This window comes from Hetaerina americana, unplaced genomic scaffold (genome assembly GCF_022747635.1).
Source record: "Hetaerina americana unplaced genomic scaffold, ioHetAmer1.1.p SCAF_6, whole genome shotgun sequence".
NCBI classification, from domain to species: Eukaryota; Metazoa; Arthropoda; class Insecta; order Odonata; family Calopterygidae; genus Hetaerina; species Hetaerina americana.
The window spans coordinates 27,160,180-27,183,242 of record NW_027287205.1 but is presented as its reverse complement, the minus strand read 5'-3'; the positions used below and the strand labels follow the sequence as shown (position 1 = coordinate 27,183,242).

Below are 23,063 nucleotides of genomic sequence, written 5' to 3'. Positions count from 1 at the left end.
TTTTTTGGTCTCGGCTCATTTGGTGAACGCCATTCACTTGCCTGATGTCTGGATTGCGTGTCGTACTCATAAACCCACGTCTCGTCTCCAGTAATGATCCTTTTGATGAATGTGGGATCGGATTCAGCCTCGCAAATCATGTCTTTTGCGACGTCAACACGGTCTCTTTTTTGCATGAAATTGAGGTCTTTTGGCACCAACTTTGCTGCTACACGACGGAAACCCAAATCATTAACCACAATGTCTTGGGCGGATCCATAGGCAATGTTCAAGTCCTCCGCTATTTCTCTGATGGTTAATTTGCGGTTATTGACCAACATTTCTTTTACTTTATCAATTTTTTCACCGACTTTCGATGTCGATGGTCTGCCACTGCGTTCATCATCTTCGATTGACTGACGACCACTTCTGAACCGCTCGTGCCACTGGTAAACGACCGTTTTTTTTAGAGAATCGTTGCCGAAACACTTTTCCAACATTTCCAACGTCCGTGCGCCACTAAATCCGTTTTTTACGCAAAATTTAATACAAGTTCGTTGTTGCAAATTTAAATCCATTTCTGCAATTGTAAAAAATCGCCAACACACACAGAGATAGATGTACTCTTGGCTGCGTAACTTTTGCAAATGTCAAGTTATGACACTAAGATTTAAAGGGAATATCAACAACAGATGTACCAATTTAACAAAAAAACAGAACTCAAATCGGAACGATGGGAGCGCCACACGGTGGTTATTCCGGGAACTTTTTGATCAAGGTAGTATATGCCAACTAAATAACATCCCTTTCCCTATATTGATGGGATGAGTAAGAAAGAGAAATGTAACGGGTGTATAAAATACGATGAGAGCATAATAAAATACTCTTTACTGCATTTTGATATGGTCACCATTAATCTATATCTATTTCATTCATAGATCATATCTGAAATAAAACCAGGATCTCCAATATGCAATAAATAACCTTCACAACTTGAGCCACAAAGCTCTTATTTACACTGCTTCATTTACAGATCAAATGAATTATAGTCTCAAGACATGTTCATCAAAAGAAGTAGCAATTTTGCGCAAATTTTCACAAATACCACAAATCAACAAAAATCAGTTCCATTTTTAACGACATCTCTGGACAAACAATTACTTCAACTTACAGACCTTTCACAATAATATCTAACCCAAAAATAACGTCATCCTATCATACTGTTTTTTGGGATTATCACACATGCATGCAAAGAGCCTACCGAATTTCAAAATGTAAAATTGCATATTTTTCAAACATCACAATACCTGTGGTGTCTAAGTCAGTCAGGTAAAATTTAATTCTGACCTGGAGGACCTCCTCCTAAGTGAAACAGATGAAAATACTTGTATATGACGATAAATCTGTAAAACACGGATGCTTTAGAGTGGTAAAAGAACCAGATTTCAGGCTTCAGAAAAGTATGAACCTATAAAACCAGGGATAACCTTTTGAATATGCATACATACACCCTAATGACTTAATTATTCACTAGAATATTAACGAATTAAGGTCAAAATTCACTTACAGCCACACCCAAAACTTCATCCTCATTTTCCGGATTGATTCACTTTCATGCACATACTCTCAGATTTGGACAATATGCCCAGAAGTACCATCATAATAACTTTACTTTTCAGTTATTCAAATTAAATCATCAGAATCACCCATCAATAATGTCCCAGTGACCACCAATTGCACACTATCACTGAACAACCATAATTCTTCAACTATCAATGGTTTATTTTTCCTGGTGAAATTGTGATAGTAACAAAACTGAATTTGACAGCTTCCATCCAAAAGTTCCCCCACAAGTTTGATCAAACTTTCTTTGGGAATGATGACAATGGTGAATTATGAACTAAGGCTTTGTACTCCAAAGCACACTTGTGGTAATCTGAGACATGTCCCAACTCCTTGCTTAAAAGTGCCTAAAGAAAAAAATAAAAAACCATTAGAGAATGCGTACTTCACAACCAGCAACGGTAGAATAGGGAAAACATTCAATGACCTTCAATGTTTGAATCATGGAATATTATCAGAAGGATTTGGGTAGGATTTTGATGGACCCATACACTACCCACAGCTGTACTCAAAAGGACCAACTAACATGACAAAAAACATTCAAAAATCCAAATGTTACAACAATTCTTTATCTGCACATTTACTACCTCCCTTAATTCCATTAAAAATGCCCACCCAATTCATCTCTTTATCTCGCTTTCCCAACATCCTTCTTTTAATGCAAGAAAGGAAAAGATGTTGAGAAAAAATTCCATTTATAACACTAAAGATGCAAAAGGTAATATATAAATCAAATATGGCATGGTTCTAGTCAATTGAAAAATATATAGAGGAACAATATGATAAAAATAATAGACCAGAGAGTTTGGATAATGAATTATGTATTGGAAGAATGGAAAAAAGTTTTGTTTTCTGTGTAACTTCATTGGATAACTAAACATTCTAAAGACACTTAACTTAAAAAATTATCAGTTCCATTAATAATAAATCAAGGATAAAGTTAGTACACAGTTATTACACATACATATTTCCATTTTGCATTGGTTAAACATGGAAAGTAATATAAATTGAGGATTTAAAAAATAGTCATAATGGCAGAAACAAATTAAAGTGCTTGCTCTAAATTTTTATTAGGAGTATTTGTAAGCTAACATCTTACAAAGGCCTGATATCTTATTTCAACAGTTTCTACATACATATACATACACATTTGGGATGCTATGGTTTTAAATATTATTATGATTTTCTGTTATCAACCAACATTAAACACATGTCAAAAATGAAAAATTTGTCGGTTATAACTATTTAGAGGTTGAGCCTTAAACCTCAATCTTTCACAAATGTCACCGAGAACAAACCATACATTTATAGTAGGTGACATTTTTCATAAAATGCAACTATTACAAAAGGAATGTCAACATTCAAGTAAAAACCTGGCATAAAATAAAAATAATGTTTTTAGGCATTGTAACTATGTATATGGATGGCCCATATGAGAACACAATTTGTGACAAGACTTTTCTGCCTTCATAAAGTTCAGAAAACATATGCTTTAATTCCCCCTTTTAATTCATTTGAATAATAATCACAAAAAGCATATTTTCTCTCGAGAGCATTAAACCAATTACATTGTAACAATTCCCCTCATACCTGAAGTACAAGGATATCCTTTAGCATGGAAATGCTTTCGACCTTCTCGAAGTCTGCTTTTACACCCCCGAGCACTTTGCTGCACTCCTCAACCACTTCCTTCCTCCTTGCGGGTTGCATTGGAGTAGTAACCTTTTCCTCTCCCATTGAAACCACATCTTGCTGTGACGAAGTTTGTGACAGTGTGGCACTGGCAGCTAGTTTAGATTGCATTAGCACCAACATGGCTTTGGCTCTCATGAATCGACTCCCATGAGACAAAACCACTGGCAAACACTGTTCCAGCACACCCAGGGCCTGTGATGCTAATCCCATCTTCAGCTGGAATGAATCAAAAAATTCCACAGGGGTTGACCTTTTTCATTTCAAAAACCTATCATGAATAATACATAAATGTTCGGAACGAGTGCTTTTGGCAGTTAAATATCAGTGTGATCTCTTCTCAAGTAAATTTCTAAGGGTGACAACAATAAACATCCCTAAAATGTTCACACTGCATTTCCGAAATGAACAGACCATCATTTCAACAACTTGACACTATCAAGGACACTTCAAATCTCACTTTATCAAGTAGACAATGACACAGTTGGTCCATTTTAAAAATATAGTACATGTAATACAGCCATTTACTTAGGTATTCATTCAATTGAAATTAATAGTAAAAGTTGTAACAAATTGATCGGGTTAACTAGAACAAGTATCTTAATATTTCTAAAGGTTTTCAAAGAAACTAACTGCTGTCGTGAATTACACAGAAAAATTGAAATTCATCATTGAAAGAAAGTATGTCACTCAAACAAGTTCACATGTGAACTAGGCAGTTCCTAAAGAGCATTTCTCCTTCAAGAGATTCCCTTTGACGAGGTCAGGCATACCAAATATTGACACCACTGGAATTGATAGCAGTTCAAGCCATGGTATTTCTAGAGTTATCATGAACTTTCCAAGTGCTAGAATGATTGCACTAATGCACACCATAGGAAGTAAATATGAAGTAATGTAACTGAGAATCTTTGGTACTCAAGAAATTATGATGTCAAAAAAAATTCACAACTTTGAAGGTTTTCACTTGACTCTCCCAAGTAGTTTTACTGGTCTCGGAGATACAGTAAACTAATGATTATCAGTGCAAATAGATGCATGATGAAAAAGAGATAATTGAAAAACAAGGATAACTGAAATACATGGAAAATATAGTCATGATATCAATGCATATATCGTACACACAGAAAATCTCCTTTTGTTATTCCTTGTGATTACTTGCTATTGGCAAATTGGCTTGATTATTGACAAATGATCGCTAATACAGGTTCATATTCATCCTATCATAACATTAAAAATAACGCAACTTAGATAGTTAATAACTTAATTGCTGCTCAGTATAACTATGTATTTGCTCACCTTTAAGGATGATATGGAATTACCAGGGCTAATGAACGTAAGGGAAGCGATAAGGGAAAGTAGAGATAGTACAAAAATGTTTGAATTAAAACTAAAATATTAATGACTACTTTTAATTACAATACAACAATTCAGAGTGTAAAAATCATTCGCCTTGACTGGGATCCTGGTCAAGGCGAATGATTTTTACACTCTGCAATTGTTGCATTCTAATGCATGTTAGCGGATGACTCTGTCAAAAGGTTACTGTTGAGGCATCTCCTGCAGTTTCTAGAAATTTGACAACTTTTAATTTTGTGAAATTAAACACTTTTAAGAAACCCCAGATATTTCAAACTTGTAAACTAAAAAAAGTATCCTAAAGTTTCAAAGCATTAAATTATTTTTGATATTAATTTTATTAAAGTTTGAATGAGCTGGGAAGAGAATAGCATGGATTATCCTCAAAATGGATAACCCACACATGGATGGTTGAGAGCTTACTGTATGTAAATACACATATAAGATCTATTTGAAAAGAAAAGACAAAATACAAGAGCACAGCAGATACAATATTAGTTAAACAGAATAAATACACTCAATTGCAATCTAAGAAATTCATCAACTGTATAGAAGTAATTACCCTGAAAATACTTTTTAAATTCTGATTGAAAACTAACAAAACCATTCTTATTTTTTATCAATTAAGGTAACTTTTAAATAATTGACACCTCACGTACAATGGCTAATTAACAAACAAAGGAAGATTATGAGGCATGACAAATTCCTGCCTATTTCTAGTTTCATAATTATATATATCTTGAAAGAAATATAGTATAAATCATCTTTTGTGTTTAAAATTGGTTTTAAGTTCATAGACCATGGCTATACATGCATGAATAAGATTACCTTGTGACAGTGCATGCCGGGTAAATTGTTGAAACATTTAGTTTCCATAAAAGTGGTTAAAAATTAAATATGTGATAAACAAAGCTTGGCCGATACAAAGAAAAAGATATTTCAATCAATCAAAAACTTGGGAAACAATAAATCACATTGACATTTAGTAAAATAACTGAACCCCAATTCCAAGACTTCTACCTATGAATTTCTCTAGGCTTTTCCTCGGTTTCTAGACAAAAAATTTAATTTTGCAAGTTTAGAATTTCAGTCAATTTGGCCGATTCTAGCGGGAGTTTGGCAATCAAAATTCTTTAATTGGTAGGCACTAGAATTGTAGCTCATACAACAAACATATCTCGTAGAAATCATTGCAATTCATTTGAAAATGTACAAATAAATGCAGCTTTTTAGATTTATTTTTGAAGTTATACACTTAATTATTATTTAGAAATCACCAAGCCAATAACTTTATTTGTTCACCTCCGTAAAGGTTAATTTTTTCACATGAGTCAATTAATTTTTTCAAACCTTTCATATTATCCAGGCCTTTTATTTATGCTTGCTTTTGTGGAGAGCCTGCCAATTAATCTCATTACTTTCTTTTGAAAAAGGGTCTCAAATAATCATTCACTTTTCAGGACTAAAGCAATTTTTTGCAGAAAAATCAGAGCATAGGAATAGATACAATAAAGAAATGTATTCAGAAATGAAACCGTTTAATAAAGTCACCCTGTGCTCACAATTAATTAACTAGAGAAAATAAAACTGGATTTCCATTAAACTGCGTGGTTCAAAAAGGCAGGGCATTAAAAACAGAAACCCACCTGAAGATCAGCCATAACCACACCAGCGATGGCAGAGAAGTACTCGAGGTGGTGGCAATGGGCCAAAGACAGGGCTGTCGTGAGGTATGAAACAGCTGCCCTAGAATTGACTTCAAAGTTGGACTCAGCCAGAAGTATGAGGGCACGTACAGGCACAGTGGGCAGTGGCTTTGATAATGAGGGTGGAGAGAGTGGTTCCTCAGGATTCTCCATCTTGGAATTTACCCCTGAATCCCCTTTGGTTATGGGTGTAGAATCCTTACACTCTGCCAAATCATCCACACCACATGTCTCCATCCACTTCTGGCACTGTGCTAGGACTCTCTGTGCAAGGTTGTGGGCATTCGGGTGCTCCCCTTTTGCAACATATAGTTCAATCATCCTGCGGATACAATGGAAATGTAGAGAAGGCATACAGAATCACATGTGCTTGTTTGCCTTACTATTTGAGTATGCACCATCAAAAACACCAATCAATATTTCAATAGGAAATCGGGCAATTTTAAACATAAAATGAAAATGCATAAACAATTTAAACAAAATATTATATCAGGGCATCAAAAATATAGAAGTAAATTCAACGGAAATATAAGCTTATAAATACATAAAAACATATCAGTACTAGCACTGTTTTTTAAGGCTAAATAAAAGGAGTGTAAATTCATGGAGAAACTTAAAATGAGTGAGAGGAAAATCTAAGTTTCACTGTAATTGGTTGTGAAAGGATGAAATCAGGGACTGACTTAATTCAGATAATATTAGCTTGACTAACTAAGCTGTATCCAGTGACAACAAATGCTGTCAGTCAAGTATCGCAAAATCAATTAATGTAATTCACAACATCATTACAGAGCACCCTTTTGATTGGAAATAAAAGTGAAATATTACCTTAGCTTGCTTTCCCAAGGATCAAGTGATGCCATTGATTTTGCAGCTTGTTCAGCAATGTGCCATTGACAGTTGTTCTGTGCATGGGTGAAAGTCAATATCTGCTCACTTAGCATCCAGTGAGTTGAGAGAGATCCATGTGGAAATTTTTCCCTCGCCAGCTGTAGAATTACCATGGCCAAATTGTATTCACCCTTGAAACGCAAACAGAGCAGAACGATTAGCATGTCAGAGGTCCATCTGCTTGAGCCAATTATCCTCTACACTATGACAAAGTCCACATCCTTCTCCACTTTATCAGATCAAGAACATATGTACGTAAAATATGAACAAAAAAATGACACCTGACAGTACCACAACTGCACAATTACAATACTTTTTCACACATCATCTACAGACAAGTGATTAGGACAGGCAGGACAAAGCTTGTTAGGATAAGAATCAGATTCTGCACATATTTTACCTTCCCACTAATTCTCCTTTGATCATTATTGTACTAATTTTCACTTATCCTTTTTAATATATTCCCTTTTCATAAAAATCATAGTGGTATTTCTATTCTTATGAACATTAAACTGGGCCCCGCGGCAAAAAAGTGCACAATCAACAATCTCAGGGCCCTACTCTTAACTGCTCTTTCCTAGTGAGACATTTGCATGGAATGCCCTGTACAGCTAAAATTCATGAACAAGTCCAGTTGCAAAGGTAATTATGAGTGAAACTAACGCTTTGATTGTTGCATGAGCACAAAAATTACAATGATGATGAAAATGATAGATGACTTCCATCCTGGTTTCATTCAGCTTATCCCCGGTTCAAAACTTTCTTTCGGTCAATCCATGGACACTACTGCAATTAAAATTATTCATGGATAGGGAGATGGCCTAATACAAAAAAGTGGATACAAAGATAATCAATTAATCAAGTGAGTCTACCCGTTTTAAAGGCCTTGATGACTTTGGACAATCACTAATGACTATTTATTACCTCTTTTGCTAAGGCAATTCTTCTCTTAATGCCCCATCGCAATACATCTTTTCCTCTAAAAAACAGCACTAATACACAAAATGCTCCACTTGCTCTATTTTATTCCTTCCTCCTCTAATATTTAACTTGGTTATTCTTACTTCTTGAGAATCTGATTACTTTGGTACAATAAAAGCAGTTATTTCATTTTACACGGTTAAATATGGGATCATAAATCACTGGGATAAGAAATTTTAATATTTGGCACCATTACATTTCTATACAAAAAGGCCAAAGACATTGCAGTAAAATTTCAATACCTCATGTATGAAGTAGTGAGTCACATTGCAAATGGCCAAGCACAGCCCTTCAGAGTTTCCTCCCACTAAACCAGGAGTCTCATCATTCGTATTGAGAAGCAATAGTAACTGGCTGTTCAGAGATGCCATCTCAGTCTTCCCATAGAGGTTCCACAAGGCAGCTTTCAAAGCATAGCTGCTTGCTGCCAAATCTCCCATTGAATGCTGACAGTTTAGTACGTCACTCTCAGTCACCAACTGAAAGACAAAAAGAAATTCCATTCATTCAAAAAATAGCACTTCCGTTTACAAGTAAGCATGTACTTACACAAATGTACCCTGCAATGGCATGAAAACTAATTTTTCTATCATATGGCAAAAAATTTGGATTCTACAGGATTTGGATTCCTGTATTAACTATCCTACTGTCATTTTACAATCTCTCTCTCTTAACAGAAAAGTGTGCATATCACAAGAAGAGGAGATATTAAAAAAACCAAATAGAAAATGCAACATATTTAAAAAATAAGAGAATTAAAAAAAATTATTAAACATGAATTAAGAACCAACATGTTTTGCAAATACATACAAACATAATAAAAATACACCATTGGTACTGCATCGCCAAGATTTGAAAATTATTGTTGAAATAAAGTTATATGAATATCCATGAAAACACATCAGGATACTTCATGAATGCAATGATTAATCAATCTATTACCACAAACCACATGAACTAAATCAAAAAAGGAATAGAAAATAAAGGAAGAATACTCGCTGAGTTGTCCAGTTTACAAAAGAAATGGTGGCAGACTGCAAGCAAAGTGAAGGGAAAAAGTGTTCTCAATCTTTTGCAAATGAGAAGGTCATTAAATGAAACTATTAAAATCACAAATAAGTAGTTTATCAGGTCTTCTAGTGCAAAGCTCGTTAAAACGTCCAAATATCAAAACCCTCAAACATTCTCAACACTAAAATTGAAATTTTAGGCTTGATTTTGTGGAAATTATCCGTCATGGAAAGAAAAATTGCAACTCTGTTATTCCACTTAATATTTTAATCTTACTCATAACATCTTTTTTCCATAATTTCTCAATACTGTTTAAGCAGATGCTTAGATTACCACACAGTCACATAATCAAATATGTATTACTGTCTGAATAATCCCTGCAGCTAACAAAGTGGCTCTAAACAAATGACGTAGAATTATGCTGCCCAACTTTCCATTCCACATTCATGATTAATCAATGTTTTAGGCGCACGAGATAATTTGAGACTTGAATTAGTGAAAATATTTCATCTTGAAAAGGAAGTAAAGAACAATATTGCAACATAGTATCATCAGGTCGTGATATTACAGTTCAGTAATAAAAATCGGTTAAGAATATACAATTAACTAGTCATAGTCATTATTAATAAAAAGTTATGTGGAATTTGCAGTGTTTTCTTCATATTCTTCATCCTTTCCAGACTTTTTCTATGAACTCTCTTCATTCATGTAATTTCTAATGACTGTATAAAATCATTGCACCAGTTCAAATCTACCATTAGCAAGACTACACTCTAGTACACAAATCAAATAAATTCAGCACTATTCACCTCAAACACCGATGAAGGTTTCCCACCGTTGCACCCTTCGTACTGGGCCAGAGATTGCATTCCCAATGATGCCAAATACATCAAGCCCAAATCACTGCTCTTGGATATTGAACGCTGAATGAGTAATTTCTGAAAAGAGGGGAAATTTCAATTAGGTCAAGAGATTTACATAGCAATGGATATCTTGAAACAAGGAACAATGATTTCAGTCAAACAAAAGGTTTCCAGGACAACCTTACCAGGACAAATATAACTAAAAAAATAATAAGAGACTCAATACTTAATCAGTACATAAGTAATACAAGTCTTAAACACCCTATTATACCCGAATCTCTACTAATGAAAAAAAAACATACTTACTTTATTTGAATCTGCCAGTTTATACAGCCATGTTAGTGCATGCTGAAGGCATACATTGTCATTTGCTTCATGGGCTATCTTTATTGCTTCATTTAGTATATTCATCGCACGCCCCCTGAAAGATAATTAAATGAAAATTAATTCATTAATCATAAGGTTTTTTATGTACCATTATTGAAAAGTATACACACTTATGTCCAAACTGTGTGTGCAATGCAGCTAGGTTCAGAGCAGCATATCGAAAGCCTTTGTTCTTTTCATCCTGTGTGATTCCTTTACTGTCAGCAACAACAGTGCTTCGATCAAAACAGTGATGAAGGCTATGTACTGCACCACAGAATTCCTTCACCCTCATGCAATTGAGGTAACAGAGATAGTGCTAAAGAAAAGAATTGCAGAATAAAAGATCAATAAATAAAAAAAAAAGATTCATTAAATATGGGTTACAAAGAAATATAAAGTTCATACATCATTTTCTAGTTATCATGATAGTAAAAAATAAACAAACACCGATTCAAGATATAAGTTGATTTCTCAAGGCTTAATGTCCATTTTAGTGAATTTTATTCCCAATTAGTTACAATTTCATACTCAAATAGACCAAATTTTGCACAGGTGAAAGTTTCTTATTTGACCGTACAATGTGGACCCATTTTCACCCATTCAGAGATTTTTTATCTCAGGAGCACGTAATTCATGGAATATTTAAAAAACTTAATCACATTCTGTAAAATTTAGCAATGAAACGGTTCTTACACCAACATTTAAAAAAAATGACATTAAGAAACCTAGGGTGAATAATAGTTAAAACCATGAACTTTAAAAATATTTTTGTAGACTACCAAAAAATTATTTCTTCAGCATCCCACTGCTTCTCAATATCTTTTGCATCCACTTATCCTGAATTCTCCAACTTGCTCTCAACAGCCATCTCTTCTCACCTACTTTGCCAAGAATTTATTTTCCTTTCCTCCAACTTTATTTTAGCTTTATATGCAATTTAAGACAAGCACACATGAACAGAAAAAAACCACAACAATGGTATTTTGGAACGAGGCAACAAGAAAAAAGACCCTCACTAAAAAACAACCCTGAACCCATGGTGAAAGGCAACAGTTTCACCATTACGCACTGGTGGTGCAGACCCAGTGTGTCGTCCCCGCATCAGTTGCAGGCAAGAGTAAAGGGTTCACCATATCGGCTGCAGTACTGCCATGTGAATGGCAATGGGAAACCACCACATTATTTTCCCAAGAATATGCAGCCTTGCCTTGTATTCAAATACAGTAAAATGGAAGATATGCGTTGTAGCAAACCAATCCCTGGATTGAAATACTGATGATGACGCATTTTAAATAATCATCAGTGAATCTTGGAGAGGGAAAGGTGAGTAATGTAGACCATAACTTGAGCAATTTATTCATTTGCTAATTTTACCCAACTTTAACCCTCAGTTTATTGAAATTTTGAGTTTCATACACCTATCTTTGATCACAAACAAAAAATTTCACATTAAGTTTTAAACATGTGACACTATGCACTCAGAACATGTAGAATTCTGGGATGCACATGTAGAGGCACTGTTCTGATGAGATGGCGGTAGTTATAAATCCTACATTATAATAAGCATTCCTGCCTCATCCCAGAGTTGAGTTTTTATGCTACAGAAGAATTAGCCGCAGTTATCAGTAATTAATACCCTCTCGATGACATCATACATATTCTTTGAATTTATGTGAATAAACATAGTGATTTCAGTCTTCAATCTGATAGTAGACCTTTCAAATGATAGCTAGATGAAAGTATCAACCCAAGAACAATTGGTTGCACTGGATGAAATTCATTCGGAAGCGAAAAAGAACCTCATTGATATGGTTGAAGTAGTAGTAATATTTAGGGAAGGTGGACGACAGCTAAGGTCATTTCCGCCATTAGGGATGGACAGGAAAGAATGAAGGGGGGAGAGGAACCTGGCATTGGCATTAGCCTACTCTTGAAGAAAGGCTCCAAGGGGTCTGCAGCTTAACCTCCCATCCAAAGGACGTCATACTCACTCAAAGTGCCCTTTACAAAGCACCTCAAGTAGGGATCGGGATACCACTGAAAAATACTCTACGAGGCCAGGATTCGAACCCGCGCCCTCTGAGTGGGAAGTCAGTGTGATAGCCACTGAACCATCTTGATCTCGATATGCTTGAAGAATAAAATTTCCACACTATCATTCCTGAGACAGCCTCAATGTTCATATGTGAATTATTCTTATGGTATTATCATAACTCAACTTGATTTACTCCCAATTGCTGCCGAAAGGAACATTGCTGAGCAAATGGTTTTATATTGTTGGCTACATAACCAAGTTTACTGCTCTTTAGTTCTGGAAAAACTAGAATTTTGCACATACATTACACTAGCATAAAAACCTAATACAATAAATATTCCATATTGGTCCAAAACTTTTATTTTATTAGCCACTTGTAACTTGCTTCTTTCAATGTACTTTTTTGAAACCTTGTACACAAATGTCCAATGGAAGTTTCTTGATATTGTTGTAATTTATTAATTTTCTTAATTTATTTTGCCCCGCCATTTTTTTCCTTTTTTGCATGTTAAAATAATTATCTTGTATTAAATATTCTGAAAAACTATAATTTTGCAAATGCATTACACTAGCGCAAAAACCTAATACATTAAATATTCCTTATTTGTCCAAAACCATTACTTTACAACTGACCTTCCAATGGACTACAAACTTGACGCGGTGGAAGGACTAGTGCTTTCCGATGAGCCCTAGAGATGTGCTGGCAGGAGCAATGATAATTGCTCTAGGTAGGATAAATAATGCCAGATAGTTTGAAGGAAAGGAGCCAGACAAAAGGTAGTCCACGCAGCGTCTGTTTCTCAGGCTGCTAAGGCGTCTGACCCCAGTGAGGCAGCCATTGAGTGATGGTGTCACATTAAAAAAACTATTGAGGAAGGCAACGAGAAACTACCTCAATTATCACTCCCAAGACTTAATGATGGACACCTCATACAATATGAGTCCTGACAACTACAGGGCTCAGCCCAATTGGCCATGTGTCGTGCCCGGCAGCGGGAGAGGCAAGGCTTCTGTGTTTGTCATCTCACAAAAATGTTGCAAAGAAAACCAACCGTGGCAGGGCAGTCTTGAGGGCAGGAAAATTAGAGAATAGACAGAGAGAGATGGGAAGAGGAAATATAGATATTTTATATTTTAGGTATATGCAATGTGAGATGGAAGGATAGCGGGGATAACTGGAGTGGTAGTTTATAGAGTAATATACAGAGGAGAGGATGAGAACCAATGAGGGGTGCCTTAATATTGAATAACAAGGTAGGAAAAAGCATAGTCAACATTGAGCAAGCAACAGATAGAATATTACTTGTATGGATAAAAGCAGAATGAACAAACTTGGTCATTGTTCAGGAATAAATGCCACCAAGTAATCATAAGAAGGAAGAAGTTGATAGGATATACGATCAGTAAGAGGACATATTCACTTGTGTTGAAAATGCAGGAGGAAGTGCCTATTTGGACTGATTCGTAGTATCTATGAGGAATGAATCTGGCCAAAAGATTTTGTGAGATCAGTGTTAGTGCCTATTCCAAAAAAGGTAAAGGCTACATCACGTGAGGACTACAGAACAATAAGTTTGATATCCCATGCAGCTAAAGTTGCTTTCAGGATCATCAACAAAAGGATAGAGAGTAGGGCAAATGATTACTTAGGGGACGATCAGTTTGGGTTTAGGAAGGAGATAGGCATGCGTGATGCCATTGCAGTAATCAGATCACTAATCAAGAGGAATATAGAATACAGCCAGGAAGTATTTGCCTGTTTCGTAGATTTCGAAAAAGCGTTTAATAGAGTGAATTGGGAAAAACTAATGAGTATATTGCAGAAAATAGGAATAGATTGTGGGACAGGAGGTTGATCTGCAACCTGTAGATGTCTCAGACTGCTCAGGTGCGAGTGGGGAACGGAGAGTCCAAATGGGCAGTGTTAGGAAGAGGTGTAAGGCAGGGTTGCCCATTATCACCGGTGCAGTTCAATGCATATGTGGAGGAAATAATTTAAGAAGCGTGGTAAGAACTGGAGGTAGGAATGAAAGTGGGCAGGGAATTCGTAAAATCAGTTAGGTTTGCTGATGATCAAGCTCTAGTTTGTCTGTAAGCGAAGAGGCTATAAGCATTGCTGAGTGAATTGAAAAAAATCAGTGTGATAGACATGGGATTAAAATCAATGTAAATGAAAGAAAGGTTTTGCGATTTACCAGAAAGAATGAGGCTAAGCTAAACATCAAAATAGGTGTGAAAAAACTAGAGCAGGTGGAACAATTTATGTATCTCGGAAGTGTTTTGGACAAAAATGGTCAAAGTAGTAGGTATGCAAGGAGAAGAATTGCACTAGGCAAAGGGGTTATTACAAGGAAGGATTTGATGACAGGGACCAATTTTCTCCATTTTCACAAATTCACTACTGATGGCTGCCAAACAAATACTAAACAATGTGGCATCTTCAAACTTGAAATATATGCTTAATAGATTACATACTTTCCAATACAGAGATATTTATAATGGGAAGAGTTCACCCCAGCCGTACTCTTATTAATGGGCAAAGGATGGGTGGGGGATATTGGAGAAAATAGAAACAGTAAATCGATAAAAATTATAAAATTAAATAATTAACTGAAAATAAGACTAACAATAAATATAGTAAAAAACTGAAAATAATTGAAATATTTAAATACCGCAAACGGTTAGAACAATGAAATGGAGGGGAAAAAAAATTAATTTTTTTGAATACTAAAAAAGTGAAAATTAATCACGCATTCTCTAGCTTGGATGTACTATGCAGCAGTGATCCTTGCTAGTCGCATACACTCTCACTCTATCAGGGCTTACGAGAGGTTTCCCTCTGCGTCAGGGGCCCACCAATCACACGTATTGAAATAAAATTAAGAAATATAATAAACGAAAAATGATCACGCGAGATATTTTTCAAAAAATTACTGCCATCTCTAGGCTACACCAGGTACTTTTGGGACCACCCTCGTACATGTATTCATTTCCTCATTTCCATTGATTATTCTTCTGTTTTTCCTTGGAAAATATTTTATCTTTAAAACTCAATGTTCAATGTACTTATTCCAGGTAGCAATGTTTGACCCTTTAAGTCATGCAACAATGATCTTTAAACCCTGATTACATCAGAAAACTTTAAAATAAACTTAATTTTTCTAACATTTTTTCATGGAACTTTGTTGTACCTCTTCCTTTGACATCTGTTTTGTTATTACTTTAATTCAAAATACTCACCAAAGCAGGGAGTTTTGCAAAGTAAAATTTTCCGCTGGAATTGGAAACAAATCCTATATTTCCTATCACATAAACTACTTTATTTAAGTGATTTGGTCTTTTATGTCATGAGGAGTGTCACCCTTGCAAAAGATGAGGTATAACCAGACATTAAATTATTGACGGTTAGTCAGGTGAGTGCTTGCCTGTTAATCTAAAGGATGTAAGTTCGAATACCAACTACGGCCATGACTATTGTAAACAGAGGTGATTCAATGTTGGAGACACTTGACAACAAGCCAGGAGTAGCTTATGGTGGTCTCTGGGCCAAATGGGCCACCGAATATGTTGCCCAGAGAATGAGAAAAAAGCCAAAAAATGGAACCACAATTTTGTGAGGATTTTTCAATATATTTTTGTTTCATTGCAAACCTCTTCATAGAAATTGCATATGTCCTTATTCAATATGTCATTGGCACACTTACTGCTTCTGCACACTTCGGATTAGCTTTCAGTAAGTTAAGCATTTGTTCCTGCAATACTGGCGGTGGCAGAGCAGCACTTTCATCGGTTTCCAAAAGGGCAGCCTGCTGGGCAATGAATAGTTCCGCCTGCCTACGTGACCAACAGCCTACGTCCACATAACGCCACAATGCACTGCAAAGCACACAGAGTAATTAATGTTCATCAGGGTAAGATAAAACTCCAGTCCCTAGGGTTAGATCTTTACTGAATATGTGATTACGTAATTATTAACTTTACTTCAAAGCCTTATGTATTAAATTATATTTACACTTCCATACCCTAAGGTATTTGTATCTCTTTATTTATATTCATCTACAGATATATACTTAGACACTAATAACAAACACTTTGCCCATTAGGTGGTCCCTTCTTCTGCTTATGAAGGGGCCACCTTCTGGGCCCAAAATATCTGCAAGTTTCACGAAAGTCTTTGCATATTCATTTCATTAGTATTCCAACAAAACAGATTTAAGGACCCTTTGAAGTTAAGAGCTCACAAGTGACAGGATAGATAGGTGACAATGTAATCATTAACTAAACTTAAATGAGTTATGTATTTAATTCTATTTAAAATTTTTATTCTTCTACACTAAGGCCAAAGGCCATTTTAAGGCCAAAAAGTTGTAAATATTCATGATTTATTCAGCAAAATTTTGAATTTCACTGTGTAACATACCAATGGCACATTTACTAAAATTTACCAGTTTCATGCTAAAGAGATGACTCTTAAGTTTCCAAATATCATAAAAATCTCAAAAAAGTTTTCAAGGATTGGACATAATGTGTACATACGTCTTTTCAGTATCAATACACGTGGAATCAATTTCAATAGAAGTGTCATCACTGCAAATGGTCATGCACACATCCTGCTCTGACTTTTGAGATGCCTTTGGTTCCTTACTCCGACCTTGTTCTCCTTGAGCCTTTTCATAGTAAATTTTATAATTTTGATAAGCTCTTACAACTTGTGAAAAGGACAATTTATCAATGCACACAATGATTCGCCTGAGGTACAAACCTGTTTGAGAAAGAAAAATATTATAATGGTCACGATTAGAGAATAAAAATTTCATAATTACAGGAAGAATGTGAAATTGTTAAATATATAACATACCAATTACACTACTTTTGTTGACAACAGGAGAAAGTTGAGTAGGCTCCACTAATATCTGAATGACATTTTGAATAATGTCAAGAAGTCCTGCTACCCCTTTCCTGTAAACATCCATCAACTGGCACTCAAAATTTTCCACGTGAGCAGAGATTAGAGCATACTTCCCAGTTTTTAACAGCGACAAGAGTTCTTCCAAATCTAAATCAGGACACTGAAAAAATTTAACAATGTTTTACTTTGATAATATGTTAATCAGTCATTATTTAACACTAACTTAATTACTCTTTCATCTTTTGCTTCAAAAGCATTTTTCAATATTCATCTTCCTTTCATCCATCACCGATGAATAAAGCATTAAAAACAACACAAAGCAGCATTACGTAATTATTAAAAGTGTAACAATACCAGGCAGCTTTTTGATGGCCACAGGCTACATGTTGGTATAATGACTATTCCCTTGCCTCTCCTAGTGAAACACAACCTGTAATCCAATACTACATCCACAACCCTCTTCAAGTCAGCATACTTCCCAACTCATTCCTTACGCATACCTATCCTATTCCTACTCCGTCCTTGTTCACCAAATACTCTACATTCCTCTAATGCTACCTCAGTCTTCAACATTTGATTGCCAATAAAAATACTCTATGTCCACCTTTCCTGCCTCCTTCGGATTTCTCCCAACAGTCCTCCCTTCTCCCCAACCATGCCTAGCACTTACTCATTTGTTTCCTTTGTTATTCTTAAGAAATATTTTTGCATACTAGGATTTATATATGCACTCTTATGTATGATGGGCAGCCTTCACATCTGTCAGTCAGCAGAGTCTTGATAGTTGGACACATTTCTAATCATAGATGGATAACAAGAATGACTTTTGCTGCAAAACTTTGCATTAAAAGTATAAGAGTTTCGCTCTTAGTTCTAAGGCCCATTATTTTTTATGAATCACCTCAATAGAAAGTTGAAACATCGGTTACATATACTTAACATACACTCCCCGTAGATGTACACATTTTTCACAGAGCCAAAATCTTGATTCCATGGACACTGAGAATGCTTTTAAATGGGACCTCTTGGCCTACAGTAAAATTACTGATAGTCAGGGGCTGAGGGTTCTTGGGTTCCCTGTCATACAACATAGAGCCTTCTGTCACACCAAAAAAACACATTTGTCACATCCACAACACCATCACAGTAAGTCAAACTAAATTGATGGCATAGTCAAGCAAAATTGAAAGTTAAACCAATCACATGAAGGAAAGATAATCACACACTGTTCTTTCATTCTGAAATATGCCATTTTAAGAATTGAAAACACTTCTCACTCTAGTGTAAGCAACGGACTCTGTGAACTCTTGTATTAATCTGTGAGAGACTATCAAACTGTGCAATTCTTGTATTGATGAAGAGAGCCAACATATTTTACGCAAAAACAAATTACTCCATCTATTCTCAGTTCTAAGAAAAAAGTTATTTGACTTCAGAATTTCAATACACCTTGTGCTGTACTTCCTTGAACATTATTGAACTTCCTAAAGTGTTCTTAACTAATAAAGATTGGTTTAATCTGGTGACAACTACATTAATGTAGGCAGCCAATTCTTACAAGGCAGAGCAGTTTAAAACCATACTCAGGCCAATTTAAAGCCATACTATACTACTCCTTCAATAAGATTCAAAACTATAGATTTATCTAGATTATACAGTGGACTATGTATTTTTGGGAAGACTTCATTACTTATAGATGTGTTGTGATTAACTTGATTATAGAAATAATAAAAATCATATCGGTAACCAGTAATTGAGCAGCAATAGTATTGTCAATGAGACCAGGATTGGCATAGTATTTTGAACAATTCCCATTAATTTAGTCAAGATGAAATTAAAACCAAATTAAGTCATGCAACTATTAATATGCATGGCCGTAACTATTGGTTAAGGGTCTCCTGTTTTGCCTAATAAATATTCAAAATTATTACAAATTATATTCTTAGAAGTGCTCGTCGTGATGTATCCTGGGGTGCAGTTGTTTGTTGATTTATGGCATATGTGTTTGCATGAGTATTGGATGAAGGGATTTTTGCATGAGTGTGTGCACTGCTGTGGGTGTAATTTTCCATGTGTGGTTTTGCATGTGGTATTGTTCCTTTTTACAGTTGGTGACCGAACACCCCCCGCCACACGCCCTTGCAGCGGCTTGCGGGATATGATGTAGATGTAAATGTAGAAGCAGAGCATGTATTTGAAAGACTAACTATGACTACATTCCACTAATAGAGCCGCCACATGAGGTTAGGACAAAAGTCTTCAAATGCATATTTTCAAATTAATTTTAAGTATGTACAAATGTAGCAGAGGATTTAACTGGGGTTCAAAAAAAATTATTGCTATCTTCAACCAGTGTAATGTGATAATCACTGTACATGCGAGTAAAAATTTTAATGCATTAATAATAAATTCAAGAGATGTAAAGATGAAATATAGATATTATAGGTGTATGCCATGTGAGATGGAAGGATAGTGAGAATAACTGGAGTGATAGTTTTAGAGTAATATAGTGTAGGGGATGAGAGCTATTGAGGTGTTGTCATAATATTGAATGAAAAGGCAGGAAGAAGAGTAGTCAACATACAGAAAACAATGGATAGAATATTACTAGTAGAGATAAAAGCAGAAACCAACAAACTCAGTCATTGTTCAGTTATACATGCCACCAAGCAATCATAAGGAGGAAGAAGTCAATAGGGTATACTATCAGTTAGAGGATAATCACGTGTGTTCCTTCAGGGAAACATTTGATAGTGGTGGGGCATTGGAATGCAATGGCAGGCAAAGGAAGAGATGGTGATAAGGTGGGGGACTACAGTTTAGTTACGAGGAATGACTGCAGGAAGAAAGCAATTGAATTCTGCAGAAGACGAGGGCTAGTCATCACAAGCACTTGGTATAGACATCACAAAAAAAGCTATAGGAACTGTTAATTGGAAATGAATCACGGGATGAGATGATTAGAAAGATAGATGAGAGAAGAAAATGGAAAAATGTAAACACCGAGTTAGACAGAAGGAAGTACAAAGAGTTAAATAATAAAATGAGATGGGTAAAAAATTAGACTAAAGTAGCATGGTGGAAGACTCAGTGCGAGGATATGGAAAGTTTGCAGAGAAAAGGTGAAATTGGTACGCCATACAGGAAGGTTAAAACACTATCGAGAAGTAAGAAGGGAAAAACTTGGTTAACAGTTAAGTCGGGTAATCTAATAGTTGAAACAGAAAAGATTTAAGAGAGATGGAGGGAATATATAGAAGAACTTAGGCCAATACGGTTAGATATAGAAAGAGAATATGACTTAGATGAAGATAGCTTAGGTCCAGGCATACTCCCAGATGAAATAGATTAAGGTAGAATAATAAATAGATTGAAATAAATTAAAGTAGAGAGGGCATCATGGGAAATGAAATCAAATATGCACGCGAGGATGGACAACACTCCTGTGAAAAGGTTTAGGAAAATGCAGGAGGAAATTAGAAAGTGTCTATACGGACTGATTCGTAACATCTAAGAGGTATGTGGCTAAATATTAGAGCAAATCATTATTTGATGGTTGATCATTCAATGCAAAATCCAATACCAGAATTGTTCGGCATTGCAACAGCATCTTAGGATAAGGTAAATTGTGTGCTGTATATAGTATGTAGAAAAAAGCTCGAATAGACAGAGAATGCCACTGGAGCGAGCTTTCTACCATATAACCACAAGGGAAACAACTTTTGTGCCCCATTCCATTAATGATGACAAAATGTGCAATCATAATGTCAATAAACCTCAAGAGCTGGCTTATGTCTCAAATATTTGTAGAAATAGAAGAGTTTACAAACTTCAGCCAACTTAAATCCCAAGTGACAGAATTTTATACTGGAGTTTGAACCTTAATTCACAATATCAAAACTACTAGAAACAAAAGTGTGGCCATATAAAAAATAAAGTTAATATGCATGCATTTCGAACAACTATTACAATTTAAATGCACCCTATATTCGGATGGGGAAAAGTGGGAAAAACATACCAAGGCCCAAGCCTTTCTGTTGAATTTATAAGGGAAATATTCTTAGGTCAGTTTGTTGAGCTAATTATTCTAATTAAGATATTCACAGCTAGTTAGATATCAGATGTAATCAACCTCCAAGTTCACCAAGCCTAAGCCTCCAGACAATTTGACAGCGACAAAACCTCAAGGTTGTAAAAGTGATCTATTTCTCCCTGCTCAGCTGTACCAGAAATGAAACTGTAGCACATACTTTTGGTAATAGTTATTTATTGGCTCTCATTTCTCGAGATGGTATGCATTATTTATATCAGGTGCAGTCTGAGTTAGGGCAGTCATTGAAAACTGTTACTCATACTTCAATACAATAATCATACGAACAGACCCATTTTCTACCATGGCAATGTTACTTATCATGGGCTACTAACTAATTTCAAATATAAAACAGCTATTTCTATCAACAAAAAAACACTAATTAGGCTCTGGATGAAAACAAGTTTGAAAGATCCCCATAATTTGTGCCGTCAGCTACTCAATTTTTACCAAAAATACATAATCACATGGGATTACCTCATGGAATTAATTTATTAGCAATGCACTTAATCATTGTTAATACTACAGAAAAGAACATTAAGCAGAGATATGTTTTAAAATTATATTTCGGTATAAGTATTAAATAACTCAAGCCTATGAAATTTAAAACACGAACCATAGTAACTGGTAATTCCCCTGAAATTTGAATTGAAAAAAAACGGTAGAATTCGCCTATTCTTAAATCCAAACGCTTGTTTCATGTTTAAACTATCACGTCAGGAAGTGGGGGAGGAGCAGGCTCTTCTCGTGCCGCACACGAATATCTGGTATTCCAAGATTTACACAACTTAGGTAAGGCGTCACTCAGGCTCCCGGTCAGTACCCTAACTGTCAACCTACTTAACTACCACGCTCTTAGGTAAACAAAATTAACATTCAATTTACCTGAATAAGTTTCAACATTAGCATACAAAAGTCAGTTCTATTCCTCGGAGTCAGCGTGTTTGGCTTAGCTGAAAGAGAAGATAAACACCGTACAGATTGATTATGCAAATGAAGAAAAAACTTTTAGTCGTTAAGCCTTTCAACAAAATTACCTTTCTTTTTTATGTAATAGTATTCTAAAATTAGAAGGACTACAGCAATTTTGTGCGGCGTAATATTCTCCTTAACCGACTTTTTCTGCATAACACCAAAATTAAGTCCTTCTTTCGACGATGACATTTTTAATTTGTTAGCTTCATCTAATGCAAACGTAGTAATATTTACAATACAACATATTTCAATCCTATGAATAAAATTCCATATCAATAGCCAAAAATTAAGCCATCAATATTCCAGCTTAAAGACAAATCACTAATTGAAAGTCAAAAACTAATCAGGAGTTCTTCTAATATAGGGTGACGAACTTGTTTACGCTGTCAGTCAGGCATAATGACCCATCACTTCAATTAATAAAAATTCAAATATTTGAATCATATGGTCAAAGAACTCAAAAAATAAATAAGCATATTTAATGTCTCTTTCAATGTTGGAACAGCAAAGTCTTAATACCTTTCACCACCTCATGCTACGCTTAAACTCCTACAGTCCGCCAAATAACGTATTTCGCTAT

The 23,063-nt window shown here is 35.3% G+C and overlaps 1 protein-coding gene across 3 annotated transcripts; it reads right to left on the bottom strand.

Annotated features, from left to right (window-relative positions):
• Nucleotides 1-777: 777 nt before the first annotated feature.
• Nucleotides 778-23,035, bottom strand: ida (anaphase promoting complex subunit 5 ida). Of its 3 annotated transcripts, none has more exons than XM_071594102.1 (14): nt 23,003-23,035; nt 22,546-22,736; nt 22,394-22,461; nt 17,368-17,578; nt 17,046-17,271; nt 16,214-16,385; nt 10,603-10,790; nt 10,412-10,526; nt 10,052-10,180; nt 8,474-8,710; nt 7,188-7,381; nt 6,300-6,681; nt 3,193-3,513; nt 778-1,949 (listed from the first exon to the last, which is right to left on the bottom strand). In XM_071594102.1, exons 2-14 carry the CDS (start codon nt 22,670-22,672, stop codon nt 1,839-1,841), a joined length of 2,481 nt encoding a protein of 826 aa, XP_071450203.1. In that variant the 5' UTR covers nt 22,673-22,736; nt 23,003-23,035; the 3' UTR covers nt 778-1,838. The 3 variants fall into 3 exon arrangements, with proteins under 3 accessions (XP_071450203.1, XP_071450204.1, XP_071450205.1); XM_071594103.1 differs by lacking the exon at nt 23,003-23,035 and adding an exon at nt 22,858-22,970; XM_071594104.1 differs by lacking the exon at nt 23,003-23,035 and adding an exon at nt 22,858-22,950 and having other exon boundaries at nt 22,546-22,692.
• Between the last annotated feature and the right edge of the window lie 28 nt (nt 23,036-23,063).

Excerpts from the sequence above, each read along its gene's own strand:
- ida (XM_071594102.1), bottom strand. The coding sequence starts at position 22,672 with ATGTCATCGTCGAAAGAAGGACTTAATTTTGGTGTTATGCAGAAAAAG. Across the intron at positions 22,462-22,545 it reads CTATTACATAAAAAAGAAAG|CTAAGCCAAACACGCTGACT; the intron begins GTAATTTTGTTG and ends CTTCTCTTTCAG. Across the intron at positions 6,682-7,187 it reads CCTTGGGAAAGCAAGCTAAG|GATGATTGAACTATATGTTG; the intron begins GTAATATTTCAC and ends TTGTATCCGCAG.